The sequence below is a fragment of the Scyliorhinus torazame genome, chromosome 10, assembly GCF_047496885.1.
Source record: "Scyliorhinus torazame isolate Kashiwa2021f chromosome 10, sScyTor2.1, whole genome shotgun sequence".
Lineage (NCBI taxonomy): Eukaryota > Metazoa > Chordata > Chondrichthyes > Carcharhiniformes > Scyliorhinidae > Scyliorhinus > Scyliorhinus torazame.
This window is the reverse complement of record NC_092716.1, coordinates 230,303,765-230,330,454: the sequence shown is the minus strand read 5'-3', so window position 1 is coordinate 230,330,454 and position 26,690 is coordinate 230,303,765. Positions and strand designations below refer to the sequence as shown.

General features: G+C 44.8%; 1 protein-coding gene across 2 annotated transcripts in view; it reads left to right on the top strand.

The window, feature by feature from the left end:
* Positions 1-26,447, top strand: part of syt19 (synaptotagmin XIX) — a 116,737-nt gene extending 90,290 nt beyond the window's left edge. For both annotated transcript variants that reach the window (XM_072466544.1, XM_072466546.1), the window contains one exon: positions 21,114-26,447. In XM_072466544.1, coding sequence (XP_072322645.1) covers positions 21,114-21,421 — 308 coding nt within the window. In that variant the 3' untranslated portion in view covers positions 21,422-26,447. The remainder of the gene's footprint in view (positions 1-21,113) is intronic.
* The last annotated feature ends 243 nt before the right edge of the window (positions 26,448-26,690 follow it).

The window sequence follows — 26,690 nt, the reverse complement described above, 5'->3', positions numbered from 1 at the left end:
CACCCAAAGTTAAGTATCGGTGTTAACGTTAGAGATAGTTTAGTTTGTAGTATTATCGTGCATGAGTAGATCTTACTCTGTGTAAATAAATAGTATTGACTTTGAACTAACTAACTGGTGTATTGGCTCTTTGATCGGTATTCGGTTGAACCTTGTGGCGGTATCGAGAGATATCTGGCGACTCTGAAAGTATACTCATAATTAGGATTAAGAAAGGCGACCTTATTATCCGCCATATTTATAACCAAATAAATATAGCAACACTAAGAAGAAGTCCCACCTTAGAGAACTGTTAACCAATCAGACTGGCTGGCAGCTCTGCAGCCTCAGCGGCGCCAGGAATGAGCGGTGGCCACTGCTGGGACTACAGGCAGTCCCCAAGAAGCAGACTGGTGCAGGCGAACGTAAAAGGAAACGTGATTTTGGACTGGCCTGGCTGGCCGCTCAGAGAAGGTACATCCTTTTATGCTCAACAGCAGCTCATGCAGTGAAAGCTACAGGACTACCCGCCTTGTCTCTGCCTTCCCCTGCCACACATGAAATAGCGGCAGAGGTGTAATGAGGCCCTTAAGTGGCCATTAATTGACCATTTAAGGGCCTCAATAGACTTCAGGGCAGACAGGTTATCCTGTCCACCGTAATATTGGAGATGTCAGGTCAGGACTTTAAACTAAAGATTGGGGGGGAAGGGAAAGTCAGGGAACCAAGAGGTGAAGTAATCAGTGGGAAGCGTAGCTGCTTAGGAATACAAAAAAGCACGAAAAGACAAAACTCAGGAGAGGTTACGATAGTCCCCATCCCACAAAATATGACACAGTGTATGGAAAGGCTCAGTAAACCAAGGTCCACCACACTAAGAAAACAAAAAGGGACGGTCAATAGAGAATTAAAGGTGCTATATTTAAATGCGCGCAGTGTACGGAACAAGGTAGATGAGCTTGTGGCCCAGATTGTGACTGGCAGGTATGATGTGGTAGGCATCACAGAGACATGGTTGCAGGGGGTTCAGGACTGGCATTTAAACATCCAGTGATTCACAACCTATCGAAAAGACAGGGAGGTGGGCAGAGGGGGCGGGGTTGCCTTGTTAATTAGGAATGAAATTAAATCAATAGCACTAAATGACATAGGGTCAGATGATGTGGAGTCTGTGTGGGTAGAGTTGAGGAACCACAAAGGCAAAAAAACCATAATGGGAGTTATGTACAGGCCTCCTAACAGTGGTCAGGACCGGGGGCACAAAATGCACCACGAAATAGAAAGTGCATGTCAGAAAGGCAAGGTCACAGTGATCATGGGGGACTTCAATATGCAGGTGGACTGGGTAAATAATGCTGCCAGTGGACCCAAGGAAAGGGAATTCATTGAATGTTTACAGGAGGGCTTTTTGGAACAGCTTGTGATGGAGCCCACGAGGGAACTGGCCATTCTGGACTTAGTGTTATGTAATGAGCCAGACTTGATTAAAGATCTTAAAGTAAGGGAGCACTTAGGAGGCAGTGATCATAATATGGTAGAATTCAATCTCCAATTTGAAAGAAAGAAGGTAGAATCAGATGTAAAGGTGTTACAGTTAAATAAAGGTAACTACAGGGGCATGAGGGAGGAACTGATGAAAATCGACTGGGAGCAGAGCCGAGTGGGAAAGACAGTAGAACAGCAATGGCAGGAGTTTCTGGGAGTAATTGAGGACACAGTACAGAGGTTCATCCCAAAGAAAAGAAAGGTTATCAGCGGGGGGATTAGGCAGCCATGGCTGACAAAGGAAGTTAGGGAATGCATCAAAGCAAAAGAGAAAGCCTATAATGTGGCAAAGAGTAGTGGGAAGTCAGAAGATTGGGAAGGCTACAAAAACAAACAGAGGATAACAAAGAGAGAAATAAGGAAAGAGAGGATCAAATATGAAGGTAGGCTAGCCAGTAACATTAGGAATGATAGTAAAAGTTTCTTTAAATACATTAAAAACAAACGGGAGGCAAAAGTTGACATTGGGCCGCTCCAAAATGACGCTGGTAATTTTGTGATGGGAGACAAGGAAATAGCTGAGGAACTGAATAAGTACTTTGCGTCAGTCTTCACAGTAGAAGACATGAGTAATATCCCACCAATTCCGGAGAGTCAGGGGGCAGAGTTGAATATGGTAGCCATCACAAAGGAGAAAGTGCTAGAGAAACTAAGAGGTCTAAAAATTGATAAATCTCCGGGCCCAGATGGACTACATCCTAGAGTTCTAAAGGAGATAGCTGAAGAAATAGTGGAGGCGTTAGTTATGATCTTTCAAAAGTCACTGGAGTCCGGGAAAGTCCCAGAGGATTGGAAAATCGCTGTTGTAACCCCCCTGTTCAAGAAGGGAACAAGGAAAAGATGGAAAATTATAGGCCAATTAGCCTAACCTCGATTGTTGGCAAGATTCTAGAATTCATTGTTAAGGATGAGATTTCTAAATTCTTGGAAGTGCAGGGTCAGATTAGGACAAGTCAGCATGGATTTAGTAAGGGGAGGTCGTGCCTGACAAACCTGTTAGAGTTCTTTGAAGAGATAACAAAATAGGTTAGACCAAGGAGAGCCAATGGATGTTATCTATCTTGACTTCCAAAAGGCCTTTGATAAGGTGCCTCACGGGAGACTGCTGAGTAAAATAAGGGCCCATGGTATTCGAGGCAAGGTACTAACATGGATTGATGATTGGCTGTCAGGCAGAAGGCAGAGAGTTGGGATAAAAGGTTCTTTTTCAGAATGGCAACCGGTGACGAGTGGTGTCCCGCAGGGTTCAGTGTTGGGGCCACAGCTGTTCTCTTTATATATTAACAATCTAGATGACGGGACTGGGGGCATTCTGGCTAAGTTTGCCGATGATAGCAAAGATAGGTGGAGGGGCAGGTAGTATGGAGGAGGTGGGGAGGCTGCAGAAAGATTTAGACAGTTTAGGAGAGTGGTCCAAGAAATGGCTGATGAAATTCAACGTGGGCAAGTGCAAGGTCTTGCACTTTGGAAAAAAGAATAGAGGCGTGGACTACTTTCTAAACGGTGACAAAATTCATAATGCTGGAGTGCATAGGGACTTGGGAGTCCTAGTCCAGGATTCTCTAAAGGTAAACTTGCAGGTTGAGTCCGTAATTAAGAAAGCAAATGCAATGTTGTCATTCATCTCAAGAGGCTTGGAATATAAAAGCAGGGATGTACTTCTGAAGCTTTATAAAGCATTAGTTAGGCCCCATTTAGAATACTATGAGCAATTTTGGGCCCCACACCTCAGGAAGGACATACTGGCACTGGAGCGGGTCCAGCGGAGATTCACACGGATGATCCCAGGAATGGTAGGCCTAACATACGATGAACGTCTGAGGATCCTGGGATTATATTCATTGGAGTTTAGGAGGTTGAGGGGAGATCTAATAGAAACTTACAAGATAATGAATGGCTTAGATAGGGTGGATGTAGGGAAGTTGTTTCCATTAGCAGGGGAGACTAGGACCCGGGGGCACAGCCTTAGAATAAAAGGGAGTCACTTTAGAAATTTGTTCAGCCAGAGAGTGGTGGGTCTGGAATTCATTGCCACAGAGGGCGGTGGAGGCCGGGACGTTGAGTGTCTTTAAGACAGAAGTTGATAAATTCTTGATTTCTCGAGGAATTAAGGGCTATGGAGAGAGAGCGGGTAAATGGAGTTGAAATCAGCCATGATTGAATGGTGGAGTGGACTCGATGGGCCGAATGGCCTTACTTCCGCTCCTATGTCTCATGGTCTTATGGTCTAGGATTGGGTGGAAAGGCATTGAGAAGACCACCCACTTTAATTTATGAGCTTGCTGTCTACAAATATGCCGGTGGATGGGCCATAAAATCCAGCCCCAAAAGTCTTCTCTCGGCATATAAATAGTTAAAGAGTTTTAAAATGAGAGAAGAGGTGATTAAGGACCATTGCCAGAACCCTGCCAAAAGTTCTGAATAAAACACAAGGGTCCATTGTCCTCATAGTGGAATGGATCAATTCATCAGTCTAAAAATTTGAGCTGCTGTCAGAAAGCTAACTCCCTGTTAGTCTGTATGTGGGTGTTGCAAAGACATTCTTTTATACACAGTAAAACCTGTTGTATCGTTAAAGGACATTCAAAGTGTGATTTGGGCTTGAAATCTACATTGGTTTGTTTCACGATATTGTCCTTTTAATCCAACTCGTATAGCTAGTTTTAAAAAATGTATTTATGGAATGTGGGCGTCGCTGGAAAGGCCAGCATTTATTGCCCATTCCTAGTTGCCCTTCAGAAGGTGGTTGTGAGCTGCCATCTTGAACCGCTGCAGTCCCTGAGGTGTAGGTACATCCTCAGTGCTGTTAGGGAGGGAGTTCCAGGATGTTGCCCCAGCGACAGTGAAGGAACAGCGATATATTTCCAACTCAGGGGGGTGAGTGACCTGGAGGGGAACCTCCAGGTGGCGGGGTTCCCAGGTATTTGCTGCTCTTGTTCTTCCAGATGGTAGTGGTCGTGGGTTTGAAAGGTGCTGCCTCAGGAACCTTGGTGAATTATTGCGTGCATCTTGTAGACAGTACACACGGCTGCCACTGTTCGTCAGTGGCAGAGGGGTTGAATGGTTGTGGAAATGGTAGCAATCAAGCAGGCTGCTTTGTCCTGGATAGTGCCAAACTTCTTGAGTGTTATTGGAGCTGCACTCATCCAGGCAAGTGGCAAGTATTCCATCGCACTCCTAACTTGTACCTTGTCTTGTAGATGGTGTACAGGATTTGTGGGCTCAGGAGGTAAGTTATTCACCATGGGTTTCCCAGCCTTTGACCTGCTCTGGCGGCCACAGTATTTATATGGCCACTCCAGTTCAGTTTCTGGTTAGTGGTAACCCAGGATATTGATAATGCAGGATTCAGCAATGGCAATGTCATTGAATGTCAAAGGGCAATGGTTAGATCCTCTATTGTAGGAGATGTCATTGCCTGGCACGAATGTTACTTGTCACCTGTCAGCCCCAGCTTGGATATTGTGCAAGTCTTGCTGCATTTGGACATGGACTGCTTCATTATCTGAGGAGTCGTAACTGGTGCTGAACATTGTACAGTCAACTGTAAACATCCCCACTTCTGACCTTATGATGGAAGGAAGGTCATTGATGAAGCAGCTGAAGATGGTTTTTCCTGGGACACTACCCTGTGGAACTCCTGCAGTGATGTCCTGAAGCTGAGATGACTGACCTCCAATCCCTCAATTATCTTCCTTATTGCCAGGTATGACTCCAACCAGTGGAGTTTTGCCCCTGATTTCCATTGACTCCAGTTTAGCTAGGGCTCCTTGATGCCACATTCAGTAAAATGCTGCCTTGATGTCAAGGGCATTTCCTCTCAGCTCACCTCTGGCATTCAGCTCTTTTGTCCCTGTTTGAACCAAGACAAAAAGGAGGTCAGGAGTTGAGTGACCCTGGCGGAACACAAACTGAGCGCCCGTGAACACGTTACTGCGGAGTAAGTGCCGCTTGATAGCACTATTTGTGGAGCCTCATCCTCCCATGAATTATTTAATTGTCAACCACCATTCACGGCTGGATATGGCAGGACGGCAGAGTTTAGATCTGATCCGTTGGCTGTGGAATCATTTAGCTGGCTATTACTTGCTGTTTATGTTGTTTGGCACACAAGTAGTTGTAGCTTCACCAGATAGACACCTCATTTTTTGGTATGCCTGGGGTTGCTCCTGGCATGCCTTCCTGCAATCTTCATTGAACCAGGATTGATCCCCTGATTTGGTGGTAATGGCAGAATGAGGATATGCCGGGCCGTGGGGTTGCCAATTATGTTGAGCACAATTCTACTGCTGCTGATGGCCCACACTGGCTCATGGATGCCCCGTTTTGAATGACAAGATCTGTTCGCAATCTATCCCATTTAACACGATGGAGGGTATCCTCAATGTGAAGATGAGACTTCATCTCCGCAAGGACTGTGCGGTGGTCACTCCTATTTTTAAAATAAATTTGGAATACCCAATTCATTTTATCCAATTAAGGGGCAATTTAGCGTGGCCAATCCACCTACCCTGCACATCTTTGGGTTGTGGGGGCGAAACCCACGCAAACACGGGGAGAATGTGCAAACTCCACACGACAGTGACCCAGAGCCGGGACCTTGGCGCCGTGAGGCAGCAGTGCTAACCACTGTGCCACCGTGCTGCCCGTGGTGGTCACTCCTACCGATACTGTCATGGACAGATGCATCTGGGCAGGCAGGTTGGTGAGGATGAGGTCAAGTCTGTTTTTCCCCTCTTGTTGGTTCCCTCTTCACCTGCTGCAGTCCCAGACTTGCAGTTATGTCATAGAACCATGGAATTTATAGTGCAGAAGGAGGCCATTCGGCCCATCGAGTCTGCACCGGCCCTTGGAAAGAGCGCTCTACTTAAGCCCACACCTCCACTCTATCCCCGTAACCCAGTAACCCCACCTTAGCTTTTTTTTTTGACACTAAGGGGCAATTCTTTTGACACTAAGGGCCAGCCCAATTAACCTGCACATCTTTGGACTGTGGGGAGAAACCGGAGCACCCGGGGGAAATCCATGCAGACACAGGGAGAAAGTGCAAACGCCACCAAGACAGTCACCCGAGGCTGTAATTGAACCCGGGATCCTGGGGCTGTGTGGCAGCATTGCTAACCACTGAGCCTCTCTTGGTGATGGACATTGAAGACCCCACCCAGAGGGCACCCTTGCCACCCTCAGTGCTCCCTTGCTCACGTTTGACCTGGTGCCATGAGATGTCATGGCGTCCAGAGTCGATGTTGAGGACTCCCAGGCCAGCTCTCTCCCGACTGTATACCACTGTGCCGCCACCTCTGTTGGATCTGTCCTGGCAGTGAGACAGGACATAACCAGGAATGGTGATAGTGGTGCCTGGGACATTATCGGTGAGCTACGATTCTGTGATTATGACTATGTCTGGCTGTTGCATGACAGGTCTGTGAGACAGCTCTCCCAATTTTGGCACAAGCCCCCAGATGTTAGGAAGGAGGATTTTGCAGCGTTTACAGGACTGAGTTTACGTTGTCGTTTCCTGGGCCTGGGTCGATGCCGGGTGGTCCTCCTGGTTTCATTCCTTTGTATTTTCTTTGTACGGTCTTTTCATTCTGAGGCCTTTAACTCAACGTGCTGAAACTTCACACATAAATGACAATTTAAGGAAGAAAACACATTAAAGTTCACAGAGTAATTCTTCATTTCACACAAATATATAAAAATATGTACATTTCCATTCAGATAAGATTTATCCTAACAACTTAAAACATTTGTATTCTGAACAAAACTTCAAGTAACAATGGGGAGAAAAGGAATATTCGAGACGTCCGTCTACAGGGGCAATCGAAATGACCAAAGCTCACATTTCCTTACCTTCTGCCAAGCTGCCATCTATATTTCCTTTTTAAAGACTTGGTATCTTGCCTGAACCATTTCCCCTGCTGTGACCCATGTTTCTTCTCTGATATTGACTGGGCATTGGTTCCATATCTTTCAGGGGCATTTAGCTTGCACGTCAACATGTTGATGTTTTGAGTGCGTATTATGGACCTCATACATTTCCTCCAACCTTCTCCAAAGTCCCATGTTGCCGCTGGGGTGAATGGTGTGCCTATAGGTGTGATCAGTGTCCGGGCATATGCAAGATCAGCTACTATTGGGTTTGGTATCTCCCTTTGTCTCCTCTCTATAGGTGGAGCTCAGACAAGCTGACTTTACCATTCTCCAGGAAGGGTCAGGTAAATGGCCGTTTTTTTTTCATAGAATTTACAGTGCAGAAGGAGGCCATTCGGCCCATCGAGTCTGCACCGGCTCTTGGAAAGAGCACCCTACCCAAGGTCAACACCTCCACCCTATCCCCATAACCCAGTAACCCCACCCAACACTAAGGGAAATTTCGGACACTGAGGGCAATTTATCATGGCCAATCCACCTAACCTGCACATCTTTGGACTGTGGGAGGAAACCGGAGCACCTGGAGGAAACCCACGCACACACGGGGAGGATGTGCAGACTCCGCACAGACAGTGAACAAGCCGGAATCGAACCTGGGACCCTGGAGCTGTGAAGCAATTGTGCTATCCACAATGCTGCCGTGCTGCCCACCGTTGCTGAGACCGTCGACTCAGCGGATTCATACCGGGGCGGTGCGTCTAACACAGACCCTGTCTGTCTCAGTATCCATATGCATATGCCTCTTCCAATATATTCCCCAATTTTCTCCCCGTATCTGCGTGGGTTTCCTCCAGGTGCTCCGGTTTCCTCACACAGATGTGCAGATTAGGTGGATTGACCATGCTAAATTGCCAACCTTAGTGTCCAAAGGTTAGATGGGGTTATGGGGTTACAGGGATAGGGTGGGGGATTGGGTCTAGGTACAGTCCGCTTTCAGAGGGTCGGTGTAGACTCGTTGGGCCGAATGGCCTCCTTCTGCACTGTAGGGATTCTGTGAATTCCCCTCACTTAGCGGCAGGTTATCTTGAGAGATCAGTCACCCTGCAGAGGCTCCAATTACCCTTTGATGAATGTGGCCAATTCTGGTTCGAAGTGCCTCTTGTTCCTTTAATAATTGTCACTTTCCCTGAATCAGCCTCCCTATCTCTGATTTCCCCGACTGACGAGTATCAAGGTAACATATACACAGAATCACTATTCCTTTCCCCTCTTTCTCTTTTATCTGTTACCACACCATACCTTATGCTTGTCTGGGCCCCATGATGGATCCCAGCCTTCGTTAGTCAGTTTATTTATGGACTTCATATTTTTATTTGCCAAATATCCAGTGAGTGATCCTTTGGGTCCCCAATCTATATTTCTATTTGTCATGGCTAATGCTTCTTTGATGGTATGATAACTATTATTGCCTTCTTACGAGGAGACGGATCCCTCCCCATTCTACTTTTTTCCCCTTACCCCACTCAACGCTAGAAAGTGGTCGATGCTGTTTTACCCGACTGGTTCTCTCACTGCACAGGAAACTAGGAAATGGTTGATATTTTTTTACCGCACTGGTTTTCTCTATTTAAATTTACTCTGGAGACAATTAAAATAATCCCTTCCTTTTCCTTTAACTAAGGACACAAATCATGCTCATTGTGCAACGCTATCTTTGGTTACCACAATCAGACTCGTCTGCTTGTTTAAATTCTCAAATCAACCCACGAGCTTCTCATTTAATGTTCAATCCGGTGCTGGTGTCCAATACGGCAAGAATCCTGCTGACTACGTCAAATTGTTGTGATAAAAGATTTAAACCACTCAAGTCTGTAAGTTGCAGTAACAGAGATTGTTATTTGCAGGCATGTTTGGGAGACACAACCTGCTCCTACAGGGGGTCCCTTTTGTACAAATATATTTAAATATTTTGGTTACCACACTTGTGCTTTAAAATCCTAATAAACAAAATTATACAGGCTGAAGCTGTCCCCTTTATCTCTTTGATGGCTCAAGTCTGTGCTTAATTTCACAGTTTTGCTTACTCATCCTGTGAAGGTCATTTTTTAAAAATCTGCAAAACAGCAGTCTTTCTTTTCTGGGTGTTTTTTCTTTTACTCTGCAGGTCCTTTTTATTTTGAATGCCCTGCACTTTGGGAGTGTTGGCAAATGCGCATATTCTTTTAAAAGTTGTGAACTGTTAACTCTGCAACTCTCCCCCCCCACCCCCCACCCCCTTGACCCTGTACAAGAAGCCAGGGACCTGACGGAAAGGGTTTTCTTTCTCTTAAACTCTGCAGGCGTTTTCTCTTTTCTCTACTGTGCTCTGCAGGTTTCTCCCTTTTAAGCTATTCGGAAGGTTGCCTTGATTTATTTTCAACTTGTGCCGCAGTAATTGAGCTTTCCCGCTCTGATCAGCCTTTCCCTGATACCTGTTGCAATCACTGACCCTTTTTGGTAATCCTTCCTAAACTCTGTAGAATTTTTAAAATAATCACTGGAAGTTACTATTAACCTCTGGTCGCTACTTTTCTCCCATTAGGAAACTACAGCGACCATGTATAATGGTGCCAACCTTGGACCCGAATTGTGGGGTGCGCTCGCTCAAAACAGAATTTGCCCAGTCTGCCATGAAGAGTCAGACTTGCTGCACCATTAATTTGCAGACTTTGAGCTCTTTTCAAAGTTTGCTCACTCTTCCTCAATCGTCATTAGGTTCTTTGAGTCCACTGCTGAATTCAGACTTTTCATGAACCACCATGTGCTATGGTGTAGCCCTGAGTAAGCTGAACAGTTGATTCTTGTTCTCTGCCACTCAGCCTCCATATCTGCTATGGGGCTCTTTCGGAGCTTACCAAAGTCTTCTGTTTTAGCGTCTCTTTTTCAAATCAGATTTGCAAACTTTTTAGGAGTTGATTTTCTGAGTTTGAGGTTCTTCACAGCTGCCTTCACCGTGGTCACCATGTTGTATGTTGGTTGCAACTGGCTACGGAATGATCACAAAGACATAGATTTCTAAACAATAACTAGTTTATTGTATGAGCACAACTGTAAGCAGATAAACAAGACTACAGGTGCTATTCAGTCTAAGCCATGAGCTGTCTCCTTCTGAACTCTTGGTCATGTCACTCTCTCCCTTACATCATCAGGTGGGCAGTAATGTTTCTCCAGTCCCCACACATTAGTCCTTCAGCTCTGAATGGCCACCTTCTGTACTGTAACCTTTCTATAATTCAGTAATGCTAAAGACATACTCCAGAACTATCTGCTACCTCACCAAGTTGTTCCAGTTCATCATCTACCCAACAAAGTGGAACATTGTCCAGGTATGTCCTATCCACTGCTTTAGCATTACAGATGGTAAGTGCTCAGCTGCCCAAACCGCAAAGGGAAACTTAAGGCAAGCTGTCACAATGGTTTGCAATTTGTGTACGATGAACAGGTATCGAAAGTCAAGATAAGTAAGCCTCAGAACACGATGATTTTGAAATTACATCTAAACATTTATTAAAATAAAGATAAAGGATAAAAACAGTTAAAGACACAATAACATCTTCTAGAAATATTTCCCACAAGACATTCACTTTAATAAACTCAGAGCTAAACCCCCTTTTAAGGCAACAGTCCTTGTAGAATATTCTAACCTATAAATCTCCAGTAACATTACCACACAATGCCCTAATGCTCCAGGAGAAATATTACACAGGCTATCCTCTCTGAGGGTGTCAGCAAACATAGGCCTGGCTGCAGTACACACTGTCTTGGTCAGGAACTAACAGCCACACCCAACAACCTTCAATATTACTTTTAACGGCACGATGACACAGTGGATAGCACTGCTGCCTCACAGCACCAGGGACCCAGGTTCGATTCCGGCCTCAGCTGACTGTCTGTGGCGTTTGCACATTCTCCCTGTGTCTGCGTGGGTTTCCTCCCACCCATCCAAAGATGTGCAAGTTAAGATTGCCAGTGCTAAATTGCCTCTTAGTTAGGTTAGGTGGGGTTATGGGTTTGCGGGAGAGTGGGCCTAGGTGAGGTGCTCTTTCAGAGGGTCGGTGCAAAATCGATGGGCCGAATGGCCTTGTCTACACTGTATGGATTGTACGATTCTATGATCTAGAGCAGCAGATGCATGGGAATGCCATTACCTGCAAGTTCCCCTCCAAGTCACTCAGCACCCCGACTTGGAAATATATCACTGTTCCTTCACTGTTGCTGGGTCAAAATCCTGGAACTCCCTCCCGAACAGCACTGTGGGTGTCTGACAACATATGGACCATAGCGGTTCAGGAAAGCAGCTCACCACCACCTTCTCAAGGACAATTAGGTATGGGCAATAAATGCTGGCCAAACCAACACTTCCCGCATCCCATGAACACATTTTAAAAAGCGCAGGTCCTAGACCCAAACCTCCTCAGTTGCTTTATCAATTACCTTCCCTCCATCATAAGGTCAGAAGTGAGGATGCCAGCTGATAATTGTATAGTATTTAGCACCATACTGAACTCCTGAGAAGCAGCCCATGCCCACACGCAGCAAAACCTTGACAACATACAGGCTTGGGCTGCTAAGCGGCAAGTCATACACGTGCCACAATGTACCGGACAATGACTATCTCCAAAAATACTTCAACTCTAAATTTCCCCTTGACATTCAATTGCTGACTTCCCCCACTATTAGCATCCTGTAAGTTACCATTGACCAGAACCTGAACTGGGCCAGCTGTCATATCCCGCACGGCACTTACAGGGTGAGGATGATTATCTTCCTCGTGGTCCTCAAGGAGTAAGAGCTCCCCCGCTGTGGGGCGGAGGAACTCCATTCAGCTATGTATAAAATGTCGGCCGATAAGGCACTGACCGACAAGAAACTCGGTCGGGATCGACCGGGAGTTATACATAACGTAACTGTAAATAAACCAAAATTCTTTATTTTACTCGGTGCAAACTCCCCGTGTCCTTATTAAACCAGCCACATAAATACTGTTGCTACAAGAGCAGGTCAGGGGCTGGGTATTCCGTGGTTAATAACTCACTTCCGGTCTTCCCAATTCGCTTCTACCATCTACAAGTCATAGACAGGACCATGCTGGAATACTCTGCACCTCTCTGGATGAGTGCAGTTCCAACAACATCCAAGAAACTGAATACTATCCGGGATAAAGCAGCCTGCTGGATCGTTTCACTGTCCCCACCCCCGTCCATCACCTTAAACATTCACTCGCTCCACCACTGATGCACAGTGGCAGCAGTGTGTACCACCGAGAAGATTCACTGCAGCAATTCATGACCTCCCAGACCGGAGACCTCTAACACCTAGAAGAACTAGAGCAGCTTGAGAAAACCATGACCTGCAAGTTCCCCTCCAAGTCACCTACCATCCTGACCTGGAATTAGATCGCTGTTCCTTCATTGTCGCTGGGTCAAAATCCTGGAAGTCCCTTCCAAACAGCACTGTGGGTAAACCCACATCAAATAGACTGCAGTGGTCAAAGAAGGCAGCTCGCTACCACCTTCTCGAGGGCAGTCAGAGATCAGAAACTAGTACTGGCTTTGGCAACTACGCACCAAATCCATGAACAAATAAAAGGACATGTGCAGCTGCAATTTGATGGCTGCCAAAGGGCAAAGGCTTCCTTTGCCTCAAATAACTTTTGCTTGTTTTGCCACCCAATCACCATGATTCTTCAAACTATTTCCAAGTCTGACTACCCCAAGAGGGTAGTTAGTTAATGATTTGGGTAAGGTTAGATGAGGGCAGCAAGATAATCAGAAAAGAGATCTAGGGAATTTATATGACGGTTAAAGTCACTCAGTGCAATGGTGAAAGGAGTGATTCATTACTTCTGACCATCCCACATTCCACTTGCTGTAATCTGACACTGGGGAAATGTCTTTGGGGTCGGACAATGCCCTGAGTGGTGTCTTAATAGGCCTAAGTGGCTGCCCTCCACCATGGAACATTTTGTGATTCCTGCTGAACATCCTTACAAGAGGCAGACTCCTATTTGGCCAACTGTGCAATGACCAACCGATTAAGGAAGGCGGGCGAGGGCAGCACAGTGGCGCAGTGGTTAGCGTGGCTCCCTCACAGCGCCGAGGTCCCAGGTTCGATCCCGGCTCTGGGTCACTGTCCGTGTGGAGTTTGCACATTCTCCCCGTGTTTGTGTGGGTTTCGCCCCCACAACCCAAAGATGTGCAGGCTAGGTGGATTGACCACGCTAAATTGCCCCTTCATTGGAAAAAATGAATTGGGTACTCTAAATTTTTATTTTAAAAAGGAAGGCAGGCAGAAGCCCACGGTAGGAGGCTTCGTTGAAAGGACCCGCAGCACTGGACAGCTGGCAGACGGACTGGGAGAGGGCTGAGGCAAAAACTAAGGGAACTTCAAAATGAAGCCACTCTCAGAAACCTGCTGAAAGTTTAAAATTAGAGTAGGCTACCAGTTTTTCAGATCATCAATGTGGAGGGGGAACTGCCGGCTGGCATAATTTTGGCTGCGGCTGTGGGTTTTCATACTTGGGTGAGTTGGGGGAGGCATCAATAAATAACCTCCCGGCCTGCCTCCAGGACGCTGTCTCCAAGTTGTTGCCAGCCTCCACGCTCAGCGGGGGAGTGGAGAGCGGTCCAACAGTGTTAGAGTCTGAAAATAACCCCTAACTGGGACTTTAATTGGCCTAATTATCTGCCCACCTCCATGGTGCAATTTTCCAATTCCCGTTGCTGGGAAACCCACCCACAGGCAGGACAGGCCTGGGGAGCTATTTTCAGCATATTTCTCAGCCCCCTTGCCTTCAAACCTGGGAAAAATTGCTAAGTTGATAAATTGCACAATGTTGACCGAGCAGGGATTGGAGCATCTCATACTGATGTAGTAGAGACACTCTGCTAAATTTGAGGCTAAGACATGGAGAAGACAGCTTTACTGTGTAGTGACTGTACCTCAATTCTCTCCCCCGACCCCAACTCCCCCCCCCCCCCCACCCCCGCAACCGGCACACCCCTCAACTGAATACAGTGAACAATTAATTTTTAAAATATTTTATAAATGAATTGAGATCAAAATCGAAATTTGAACATAAACATATTTATCTTTAATGTTGTTTTGGACAGTGATAATTTATGAGTGCTTCGATTGGTCTGGAAGAACAGCCAACCACAGCTAATAACTGGATTACCCAATTCATTTTTTCCAATTAAGGGCCAATTTAGCGTGGCCAATCCACCTGCACATCTTTGGGTTGTGGGGGCGAAACCCACGCAAACACGGGGAGAATGTGCAAACTCCACACGGACAGTGACCCAGAGCCGGGATCGAACTTGGGACCTCAGCGCCGTGAGGCAGCAGAGCTAACCACTGCACCGTTGAATGGTATTTTTAAAAACCGGCCTGGTTGTCACAGTTTTAAAAAATATTTAATTTGTACAGTGTCAGAAAGAGAAACGCCTTATTGAATCAAAAGTGCTCTGCTTATTTATGTTTTCAATGTAGAAAATGTTTATATTATTAGAATTGGTGATTTAACATTTTCTCACTATTCTTAAGACAGTGAACTGGTCCAAAGCAATATTTCTCCCACGTGCAATGCTAGGACAAATCGACTGGTACAATAATTATTTCCAATTCATGATCCATGTTATATTGAGACAAGAGACAAAGCAATTAGATAGGAATGTAGCTTCTGGGGAATTCTATGAAAATGGAGGATAATCCCTATGCAGAGGGCAAGTCCATGAGAAAATTGAATTCTCAGGAAATTGTATCAATCTGAAAAACCAACATAATTCCTGCATTTGGAGAGAAATGTAACATGCTACTCGAATACTGTTGTGTTATGCTGCTTCGGAAAACACAGGCTGCTACTTGATGCAGTCTTAACTAAAGGATGCTCCAGACTCTGAAATGAGTTCAACGTGTTTATTGAACTATTAACACAGTTCTCAAATGAGTTCGACTCTCTGCTAATCTAACTGCAGTAACTCAGTCTAACTGTACCAGCTTGCTCTAAGCCACGTGCTGGGGTGTGATGCTGCTGATCAACCCTGTCTAACTCTCTAGATGTCTGTCTGTGGAAAGAGGCAGGGTGTGAGTGCCTCATCCCTTTTGTAGTGTTTATGTCATGCCCCCTTGTGGTGATGCCACCTCTGAGTGTCCTGACTGCCCATTGGTTGTGTCCTATTCTGAGTATTCATTGAATTTTAGAATTTACAGTGCAGAAGGAGGCCATTCGGCCCATCGAGTCTTCACCGGCTCTTGGAAAGAGCACCCTTCCCAACCGCACACCTACACCCTACCCCAGTTACCTTACCCAACCCTAAGGGCAATTTAGCATGGCCAGTCCACCTAACCTGCACATGTTTGGACTGTGGGAGGAAACCGGAGCACCCGGAGAAAACCCACGCACACACGGGGAGAACGTGCAGACTCCGCACAGACAGTGATCCAAGCCGGGAATCGAACCTGGGACCCTGGAGCTGTGAAGCAATTGTGCTAATCACTGTGCTACTGTGCTGCCCTTTTTATAGAATTTACAGTGCAGAAGGAGGCCATTTGGCCCATCGAGTCTGCACCGGCTCTTGGAAAGAGCACCCTACCCAAGGTCAACACCTCCACCCTTTCCCCATAACCCAGTAACCCCAGCCAACACTAAGGGCAATTTTGGACACTAAGGGCAATTTATCATGGCCAATCCACCTAACCTGCACATCTTTGGACTGTGGGAGGAAACCGGAGCACCCGGAGGAAACCCACGCACACACGGGGAGGATGTGCAGACTCCGCACAGACAGTGACCCACGCCGGAATCGAACCTGGGACCCTGGAGCTGTGACGCAATTGTGCTATCCACAATGCTACCGTGCTGCCCAATTGGTTGCATGTTTGCATATCATGACAAATACAAGAAGCTGCAAGAACATAATTACAGCTTTGGAAATTCAGTAACCAATTACAGTATACTCTCAAGGCCCCCTTTTCCCTGAGCAGATGGACCATAGAAGTTTATGGTGCACTTAATACTCGCACAGCATCCAGTCATTTGAACGTACACAAGGAAATTTGTAAAAACTAAAAATGTTGTTCAGCAGACTGTACCATTTGAATGTTGTGAGATGGGAGTTTGTGTTGGCTGTGTAACAAATTTCAGTGTCTGTTCAGAAGCTGGGGCTGTCCTCAGTTTCTGCCAGCCTGAACATACTGAAGCTTTTTCCAGTTCTGCTGATCTTAGTTTTGGGTTGAACTGTTACTTTATAAAATGCCCACTGTGTGTACACCATTTACCTGCCACCCACATGGAAAGTGATAAGTTGACAACTTTGTCTGAAGTCACATCAACAAGGAGAGTTAACTGCAACTTTTATTTTCCATCAATAGATTGTCGTTTAATTATTTGATATATTTGGGGATGGAGGCAAGAACTGGGAATGGAACAATTTCCGTTTGAGACTCTTGGTGTCTCCTGTGTGTAGTCTGGTTAAATGCAGAGGAAAGTTCCTTCAGGCAGCATGGTGCCTCACAGTGCCAGGGACCCGGTTCAATTCGGGCCTGGGGTGACTGTCTGTGTGGAGTTAGCACTTTCTCCGTGTCTGCGTGGGTTTCCTGCCACAGTCCAAAGATGTGCCGGTTAGGTGGATGGGCCATGCTAAATTGCCGCTTAGTGCCTAAACGGTTAGGTGAGGTTACTGGATTGCAAGGATAGGGTGGGGGCCTGACCCCAGGTAGGGTGCTCTTTCAGAGCGTCAGTGCAGACCCGATGGGCCAAATGGCCTCCTTCTGCCATGTAGGGACTCTATGTTCTATTCTACGCTCTAATCAAAAAAATGTCTCAGCTTTACTGTCTGCTCCAATAATCGGATATTTTCCTCACAGTGACCTCTCCGAGCCAGAATGCCATTTCTGACCTGAATTGTGTGTGTTTGTGCTGTGGTGCATGTCTACTTGGAACTAGACCATTACAACCAGCTGATGCAGGAGATTTTCATTCCATGAGCCTGGACTAGATTTGAGGCTGATTGCCAGAACTGAAATGACAGCATTTAATACACTGGATGATCCAACCTCTCCAGTATTCTTTTTAATACGCTGGTTTCTGATTAGTCCATTGGAACATACTGCATCTCTGCAAGTCCAAAGACCAATATGTTTCATTGTCTTATGTAGGTTTATCGAATATGCCTAATCTGCTGTAATCGCAGGCCACCTGATCCCCAACAATCACATAATGTGTGACCAGGAACTCGATACCTGGATGAAACTGACAGCTGTGTGCAAGACTGGTCGTGCTCACCAGTAAACGTTTGAATGTTTTATCCTGCTCTAGCTGCACCCATCCCTTAACACGGTCCTGAAATGGATTACGAGACCATTTCCCTTGCCTCCCTCCTGCCAGCTCTTTGAAAGTGCAAAATTGTCCCAGGATCCCAAGACGACCTCTGGCACCACAATTTTCAAAACCCGCCTGCACCCATGCCTGCTATTGAAAATCCAGCCCCTGGTGTCTACTGTATACGTACGGCATATCGATGTGTGTGTGTTTTTTGGTGATTCATTTCTTCTAGTCAAAAATATGGAGCAGTTTTAATAGATAGTACTGGTACAGTAATTTATTGGGGGAAGAAGGAACTGTATCTAATCCCTACAGTGTAAATCAATAAACTTGATTTCCATAACATAGCTTTATAGCTAGGGCAGAGGAAGCAGAAAATATGCATGCAATTACCTGTGGTATAAAGAGACTTGTGAGATCAATAGCTTTAGCAATATCTAAATAATAGCACCCCTTGCTTTAAGTTCCAAAGCAACACAATTATTAAGACTAATGTTGTATCTAAGCAGGGGAAATGTGACCAAGGTGCCAGGCTTGATTAACTTGTTTCCTACAAGGCAGCACGGTGGCGCAGTGGTTAGCATTTCTGCCTCACGGCGCTGAGGTCCTAGGTTCGATCCCGGCTCTGGGACACTGTCCGTGTGGAGTTTGCACGTTCTCCCCGTGTTTGCGTGGGCTTCGCCCTCACAACCTAACGATGTGCAGGGTAGGTGAATTGGCCACGCTAAATTGCCCCTTAATTGGAAAAAATGAATTGGGTATTCTAAATTTATTTTTTAAAAACTTGTTGCCTACAACAGATAAACAGCTGCTCCCGATCTGATGGAATAGCGATGGAAACAGCCAGAAAATGGGGCATGGAGATAACAGCAATCTGTATTTTTCTCCCCACCTTCCAGAACAACTCCTGGTAGTCCCTTGCTGCCTGCTGCATGCAAAGATTGGAGGGGAAGTGGAGTTCAGATTTCCAGAAGATTTTTTTCCCATCTGTCTGCTTCTCTTAGATCTGCTCCATGGAACCCTAAGGCCCAAGGCTGTGTCACTTCCTGGTGTTGCAGCAGGAGTCCCACTTGTGGCACCACCTCGCTCTCCTTGCAGTTGTTGAGTTCCTTCTGTCAGGGTCCGCTGTAAAGGACACTCTACCTCAGGGATATGTGTCATATGTCATCCTCAAACAGGAAGGCCATCCCCACTGCGTTTGGGACCAGTGCTCAAACTAGCATTTTAAAGATAAAGCAAGTTACTTTTGATTGCAATTGAGATTCAGCGAGGGAAGGAAACAAATCGCAGTTAAATCTGGTTCTGTCTAATAAAGAAGATTGACTTTACCCAAATGCTATTATCTTCCATTTCAATTTAATTGAGACATTTATGTTAACTTTTCTTCTGGGAAGAACCAGATTCGGAATATGACAGAAAGTGCATTTTGGTATTCCTCTCCTCCTGAATCAAGGACGTCAAATTCAGAAAGCAGAAAATAGAGGAGTTTAAGGCACTTGTGTGATTCCTCACTCTGTTATGGGATAATTGTTTTCAGAAACCAGAATAAAACCTTCGTGAAATGAGTCGGCCCAAATCCCAGAATGACAATAATAGGAACATTAGATTATTTATTTATAGAGTGAGTGGTTATTGTGCTGACTCTGAATATTTTAACTGTCGCAGGACCATTACCCTTCCTTAGTTAGTTATGTTTGGTTTATATGTTACTCAGTACAAAACAGGTATCTAACATCATTCACTACAAACATTTTCATCTATCTGTCCCCTTTCAACCTGTTATATTCTGAACTTTCATTTGTCCTCTGCCCATTTACCATAAAGTACAAATAACTATCTGAAAACAGGCAAGCAACTTTTATTTTTAACGAGAAACAATGTATTTTTGAAGATTTATTTTATTTAGCTCCTTTTTAAATAGTACGTAGGATTTTTATTAAATGCTCCCTCAGCCAAGGACACAGAATGCATAGGGACTTAAAAAGAAATAGGGCAAACCTGAAGTTTAGGACATTGACATCGGTGTGAATTGTTCCATATGATATGAGCAGCAAGAAAGATTAAAGACATATATTCAATTGTGTTTGAGCATGACGAAGGTCTAAAAAAAACATACAAGCACATATGTACTATTCTCGGGGTGTGTTTTTGTATGCATGCCTATAGTTATTTCTGTATGTGAGTCTCTATGTATACAGAGTTGTCTCTGGCCATCTCTACTTAGTGTACTTTGGTTTATTTTTGTAGGTGTCTAAGCAGTTGTATTATTCACAATCTCTTTTTTTTAGCAAACATTGTATTAAGGCAATTATGATTTTATAACAACAAAAGATACGAATGTAAACATAATGTACTATTCACAATCTCAGCTCCCGATCTGATCCTAAGCTAAGTGCAGCTCCTGACCCTAATTCGGCTCCATCGCTAATAATGCCCATCTCCGTAACATTGCCCATCTCCTCTCCTGTCTCAATCAACTGACATCCTTTAACATGCTTCTGTTACCTCCAGACTTGATAATCCCAATGCTCTCTGGTTGACTTCCCATTTCCCACCCTCTGTGAAGGGTCCGCTCATCTGAAACACTGCTGCCTGTATCCTAACTCACACCAAGTGCTGTTCACCCATCACCTTGTGCTTGGTGATCTACATTGTCTGCCAGCCCATGAATGCCTTGATTTTAAAATTCTTATCCTCATGGTCAAATTCCCCATGGCCTACCGCCAACCCAACTCTGTACCTTCTTCCAGCTCAAAAGCCATCTGAGAACTACACATTGTCTGAACTCTGATGCTTTGTGTCACAGCTCCCCCACCCCCACTTTCTTTGCCCAAATTGACAGCAGTGTCTTCGGTCATCTGGGCCCTGACATCTGAGGTGCCTACCCTTCTCCACCTCTCCTCCCTAAAGACACATCTTAAAACCTACCTCTTTAACCAAGCTTTTGCTCATTTGTCCTTCTTTGCCTTAGTGTAAAATTTTGATTGTGACTACCCCTCTCGTGAGGGGCTTGTGACATTTTGTTATATGAAAGCAAGTTGTTTTACCTGTGTATCTGTGTAAGGAATTTGAACTTGATGAGACCTGGGAATTAGGCGGACTGATTATTCGACTGTTTTCAACTGCTCTTTAAATCTGCAAACCATTCCACCAGAAACGTTAACTTTTTTTAAAAAATTGTTGCTGAAAATTATTCATTACGTTGTTCGCCTTGTGAATATTGTGAATATTGTGAATTATCAACTAAATCACCAGCAGTAGTGAGGCTGTGGTAATGTCCTACAGGGATTGCAGTTGCCTGGCATAATGTTAGTCACCTCAGTCTGACCTTGTTTGCTTCTGTTCCTCTCAGGTATTTACACAAGAGTGGACTTCTATGTCAATCAACACAAAGTGAAGCACCAGAAAACAGCAGCAAAGCTGAAGTCTGAAATAACTGTGTTTGATGAAGTTATTCTGTTCACTGTGTCAGATTCTGTTATTAATCAGTCCATGATTATTACCTCTGTGTATGAAATTTCGCTCTCCCAGGACAGTGCAAGGCATCTCTTAGGTCGGGCATATGTAGGGAGCAAGAAATTCAGAGAGGATGATCATTGGCTCTCTATGCTGCAGTCCTTAAGGCAGCCTGTGTCAAAATGGCATCCGCTCTTAATCTAAGCCCACCCTCTGGGATCTGTCTTAGCATCACCATTAATTATCTCTTGGAGACAGCGGTAATGTGACAGCGGATGCCTGGAGCACAGTGTGCATTCTCTTTTCCAAGCCAACTCAATTCTATTTTGGATGAATTTCTAATCTTGCAAAAGCATACACTGAATTTGGTTGAAATAGCCACAAATCTTCAACAACAACAAAAAAAAATCCTAAAGCGAAATGATGTACAAAATGGAATCAGGAGATTGATTCAGAATCATAAAAATAAAGAAGATCGAACACTTGCCGATTCTACAGTCCAGCACACTGTGCCTGTTAACTGGAAGTTAGCGTGTACAGTATGGTTAAGTAATAATACATCAAGAGAATCTACCGTTCCTGTTCAATCATTGCTTGAGCGCCTTTCTGTTCTGTTACTGGGAGTTTTAGAAATTGCTGGACCAGCTGGAAAACCCATACAGCAGGGCAGTGGTGGAAAAGCTTCCACTGGCCCTGACTGATTGACAGCTCAGCAATTTTTAATGTGTCTCCAGTATTTTCGCAACTGCTCTCCGCCGAATTTGCGGAACAACGTTCAGTCAATCAGAAATTTGAATGCAAAACATCAAATGATGTGTTTTTACACTCATGAAATCAAATCACAATTTGCGGTTTTTAAGGCCAAATTTTTAAAAAGCTGTAGGAATCAAATGTGTCACAGTTGAAGAGTACAAGTTCAGACTCTTGGTGAAGGCAGATGAATCTTACAAAAGTCAGCTATGTTAAATCAATGCAAATACCAGCTACATATACTCACATTCAAGAGGTTTCTCCAGCGTTTCAGCAATGGTGGAGAGTTGATGCCTATTCTAGCTTCTGGACTCAAATTTCCATTATTTTCACAGTGCAAAGAAGTGACCAGTCAGGCTCTTCCCAAGTCTTAGTTTACTACATACTTTGGCCGTGTGTTTTCTGAATTCTTTGACCAGCTTCGGTTGTCAGTCTCTTGGCCCCGTGGCCCGCAAAACTCTGCCGTACAAATATCATATCTGAGCAAAACTCAAATTAGGGCTGCAGGATGCTTGGGTGAGGAGAGCAACCACTCCCCGAATAAAAACACAAAACACTCAGCTGTCAGGTAGCATCTGTGGAGAGAGAAACCAAGTTATATTTCATAGAATTTACAGTGCAGAAGGAGGCCATTCGGCCCATCGAGTCTGCACCGGCTCTTGGAAAGAGCACCCCACCCAAGCCCACACCGCCACCCCATCCCCATAGCATCCATCCCCCATCCCCATTAAATAGCAACACAGATAATGACCAAGGACCTGCCGTGCTGAGTGCCTCACCTTTCAGCAGCAATTATTTTTTGCATCATAAATTGCTGAAAATACCGCAACAAAGACAACAGAGCATCTTGGTATCTGATGGGATCAGTAAGAGCATGTGAAATCGGAACAGGAGTCTGCCAGTCGGCCCCTCGAGACTGCTCTGCCATTCAATTAGATCAAGGCTGCATTCCAGCTCAACCTCATTTTCACGCACTATTCACAATATCTATTGAAGTCTTTAAGGTGTAGAAATCTGCCGCTGTCTACGTTGAATATACTCAATGACTGAGCTTCCACAGCCCTCTCTGTTACAGAATTCCAAAGATTCACTACCCCCTGAGTAAAGAAATTCCTCTTGATCTCAGTCCCAAATGGTCTACCTCTTATTCTGAGACTGTGTCCCCATTGGCCGGTGACAGGATTTTCTGGTCCCACGCGGTCAGCAGGGTTTCCCCTTGAATGCATCCTTCGCCACTGTGAAATCCACGGCAAGGGTGCGCCGTTGGTGGGGCCAGAAGACTCCACTCGTGTAGACAGCAGGAAAGTTCCGGCCAAAGTATTTGTTTGGTTTCTCTGCCATTTCCTTACTCCCTATTATATATTCTCCTGTCTCTGCTTGTCATTTGTCTTTGCTCATCTTTTTCCTTTTTACGGTCCTCTAAAAGATTTTCCAGTCCAATTTTATGTCTTTGCTAGCTTGCTCTCAATCTACTTCCTCCTTCTTTAACAGTTTCTTGGTCCTACTTTGCTGAATTCTAAAAATCGCCCCGTCCTTAGGCTCATTACTTTTTCTTTGATCAAATGAACGTCTCTTGTTAGCCATGTTAAGATCACGTTTCCTGTTGGATTTTTGTGCCTCGAAGGAATGCAAATGATCTGTAAACCATGTATTGATTCTTTAAATGGAACCATTGCCTGTCTACCGCCCTACCTTTTAATATATGTTCCCAATCTGACACAGCCAACTTGCCCCTCACACATTTGTAGTTTTCTTTGTTTAGATTTAAGATCCTGGTTTCAGATTGAAGTACATCATTTCCAAAATTAAAAGTAAGATTCTTTCATAATATGGTCACTATTTCCAAAAGACTCCTTTACAGTGAGATTATTAATCAACCTTTTCACATTGCACAATACTAGATCTAAAATTGTCCATTTCTTAGTTAGTTCCTGAACAAACTGTTCCACAAAAAATATTTTATATACATTCCAGAAATCTGTCCTGCACAGCATTAGTGTTAATTGGTTTACCCAGTCTACATATAAATTGAAGCCCCCTATAATTATTGTATTACTCTTGTTATATGCACCTCTAATTTCCCAATTTATATCATGCCCTATATTAACACTACTGTTTGTTGGCCCTCTCTCCCGGTCTATCTCTCCCTCTCATGCTTTGGCTACTTTCCCCTGGTTCTTGGCTACCTGGCTATTCTTCTGCTTGTTTGTTGGCCACAAATAGGTCCCGGAACAATTGGGTGAATGGTTCCCACGTTCTGTGGAAGCCGTCGTCTGACCCTTGGATGGCGAATTTGATTTTCTTCATTTGGAGAGATTCCGAGAGGTCGGACAGCCAGCCTGCAGCTTTGGGTGGTGCTGCTGACCGCCAGCCAAACAGGATTCTATGGCGGGCGATCAGGGAGGCAAAGGCAAGGGCGTCCACCCTCCTCCCCAGGAATGGGTACTCTAAATTTAAAAAAAAAGAAATCCCACCAATATTTGCTGCCCCTTGCTGTTTCCTAGCTCCACTCAAAAGGAATCCACATCACGTTCCTCTGATCTAAAATCCACACTAACTAATCTCATCCTTTATTAAAAGCGCTACTTACTCCACCTCCTTTTCCTACCCTTCCTAAATGTTGAATCCCCATGAACATTCAGTCCCCAGCCTTGCTCAGCCTGCAGCATGTCTCCAAAATAGCAATTTGATCATAGCTGTTTGCTTCTTGTTGTACTGTGAATGTTGTGTGCATTCAGATATATTGCATTTGATTTTACCTTTCTAATATTTTTCCGTATTTCGACCTGATTTCACGGTAGCCATTGTTTCTGCTGTCTTTCAATTTTGCTTACTAATTTTCTTCCTCCTTTACCAGTTTTGTTTCTGTACTGTCTGAATTCCCTCTCTAGTTCCCATCTCCCTGCCAATCTAATTTAAACCCTTCGCTCCTCCGACAAAGATATTGGTTTTGGTCCTGCTATGATAGTCCTAGAATTCAATTATCTCAAAAATCTAAAGCCCTCTCTCCTGCACCATTTCCCCAGCCATGAGTTCATTAGCTCTATCTTCTTATTTTTGTACTCATCAGCATGTGGCGCTAGGAATACTCTTGAGATTAGTGCCTTTTAAGAACTGCTTTTTAATCTCTTCCTTGGCTCTCTAAAGTCTGTTTTCAGAACCTCATCCCTCTTTCTACCTTTGTCGTTGGTACCAAAGTGGATCATGACCCCTGGCTGTTCATCCACTCCAGCTGCTTAGCAACACCCTTAGCTCTGGCACCAGGGAGACAATATGCCACCCTGGAGTCAAGTCAATGGCTGCAGAGACGCCTGTCTGTTCCCTAACTATTGAATCCACTACCACTATTGCCCTTATACTCTTCCTCCTTCCATCCTGTGCAGCTGTGCCAACTATGGTGCCATGGACTTATCTGGCTGCATTCCTCTGAGGAACCATTGCCCTCAGCGGTATCCAAAAACATAAAAATTGGTTAATGAGTGTGACGGACTCAGGGGCTCCTGCACTACCTTCCCCTTCCCATGTTGTCTGGCGGTCACCCATTCACATTCTGCCTGAACTGTCTCAACCTGCAGTGTGACTATCCCCCTAGACACGCTATCCACACCATTGCCAGCCTTGCGGATGTGTCACAGTTCAAACTAGCTATCCAATTAACTAACTAACTGCAGCGCCCTGTCCTGTAGGGAGACTAAGTCAGAAATAGTCAATCTCCTGAACCCAATTAAATTGATGAATAATTCCCTCACTCACCACATTCCCCAGCTCACACTCTGTGACTAGCTGCACACAGCGACCAGCCACTGCATTTGTGCTTGCTCATTCTTTACACTTAGGAAGACCACCTGCATTTACATCAACTAATTTTCTACACAGGCGAGTCTGCACTGCTGGCTAGAGAAACTCGGTCAAACTAGCTAGCTAATTAACTAACCAAAGCTGCCTCTCATGTAGGGAACTTGTTTACACCTGTCTCAGATTGAAATCGTCAATCTCTTTAATTCCAATGAAAGTTAAGAGCAAAGAAAGGAACAGCAAAAAATAGGGGAGGAAATAAGGATATCTATAGATAAATTAGATACAGAACTAAAACTGGTCATTTTCCAAATGGCAGGCAGGGACTAGTGGGTACCGTAGGGATGGGTGCTGGGACCCCAACTGTTCACAATATATCTTAGAGTCATAGTGTCATGATATGCAAACATGCAGCTAATGAACACATAGAATAGGACACGACCAATGAGCAGTCAGGACACTCAGGGGTGGTATCTCACTATAAAAGGGATGAGGCACTCACATCCCGCCTCTTTCCACAGACCAACATCTACAGAGTGAGTCAGGGTGTATCCTCAGCATCACACCCCAGCACGTGGCTTAGAGCAAGGCTGGTTCAGTTAGACTGAGTTACTACATTTAGATTAGCAGAGAGTCGAACTCATTGAGAACTGTGCTGATAGTTCAATAAAACACATTGAACTCACTTCAAAGTCTGGAGCATCTTTTACTCAAAACTGCATCAAGTGGCAGCTTGTGTTATTCCAACTTACATAACACAACATGATACCAGGAGTCTGTTCAATCTCGTTAATTCAACTCAGCAAGATCCGTGATGACCAGCGAATGTATACCGGCACAATAGAAAAGATTCAGGCTCCTCACCAGCTCAGGACCTCCGGCAATCTCAGTGCCAACTGGCAGACATTCAAGTAGAAATTTCAGCTTT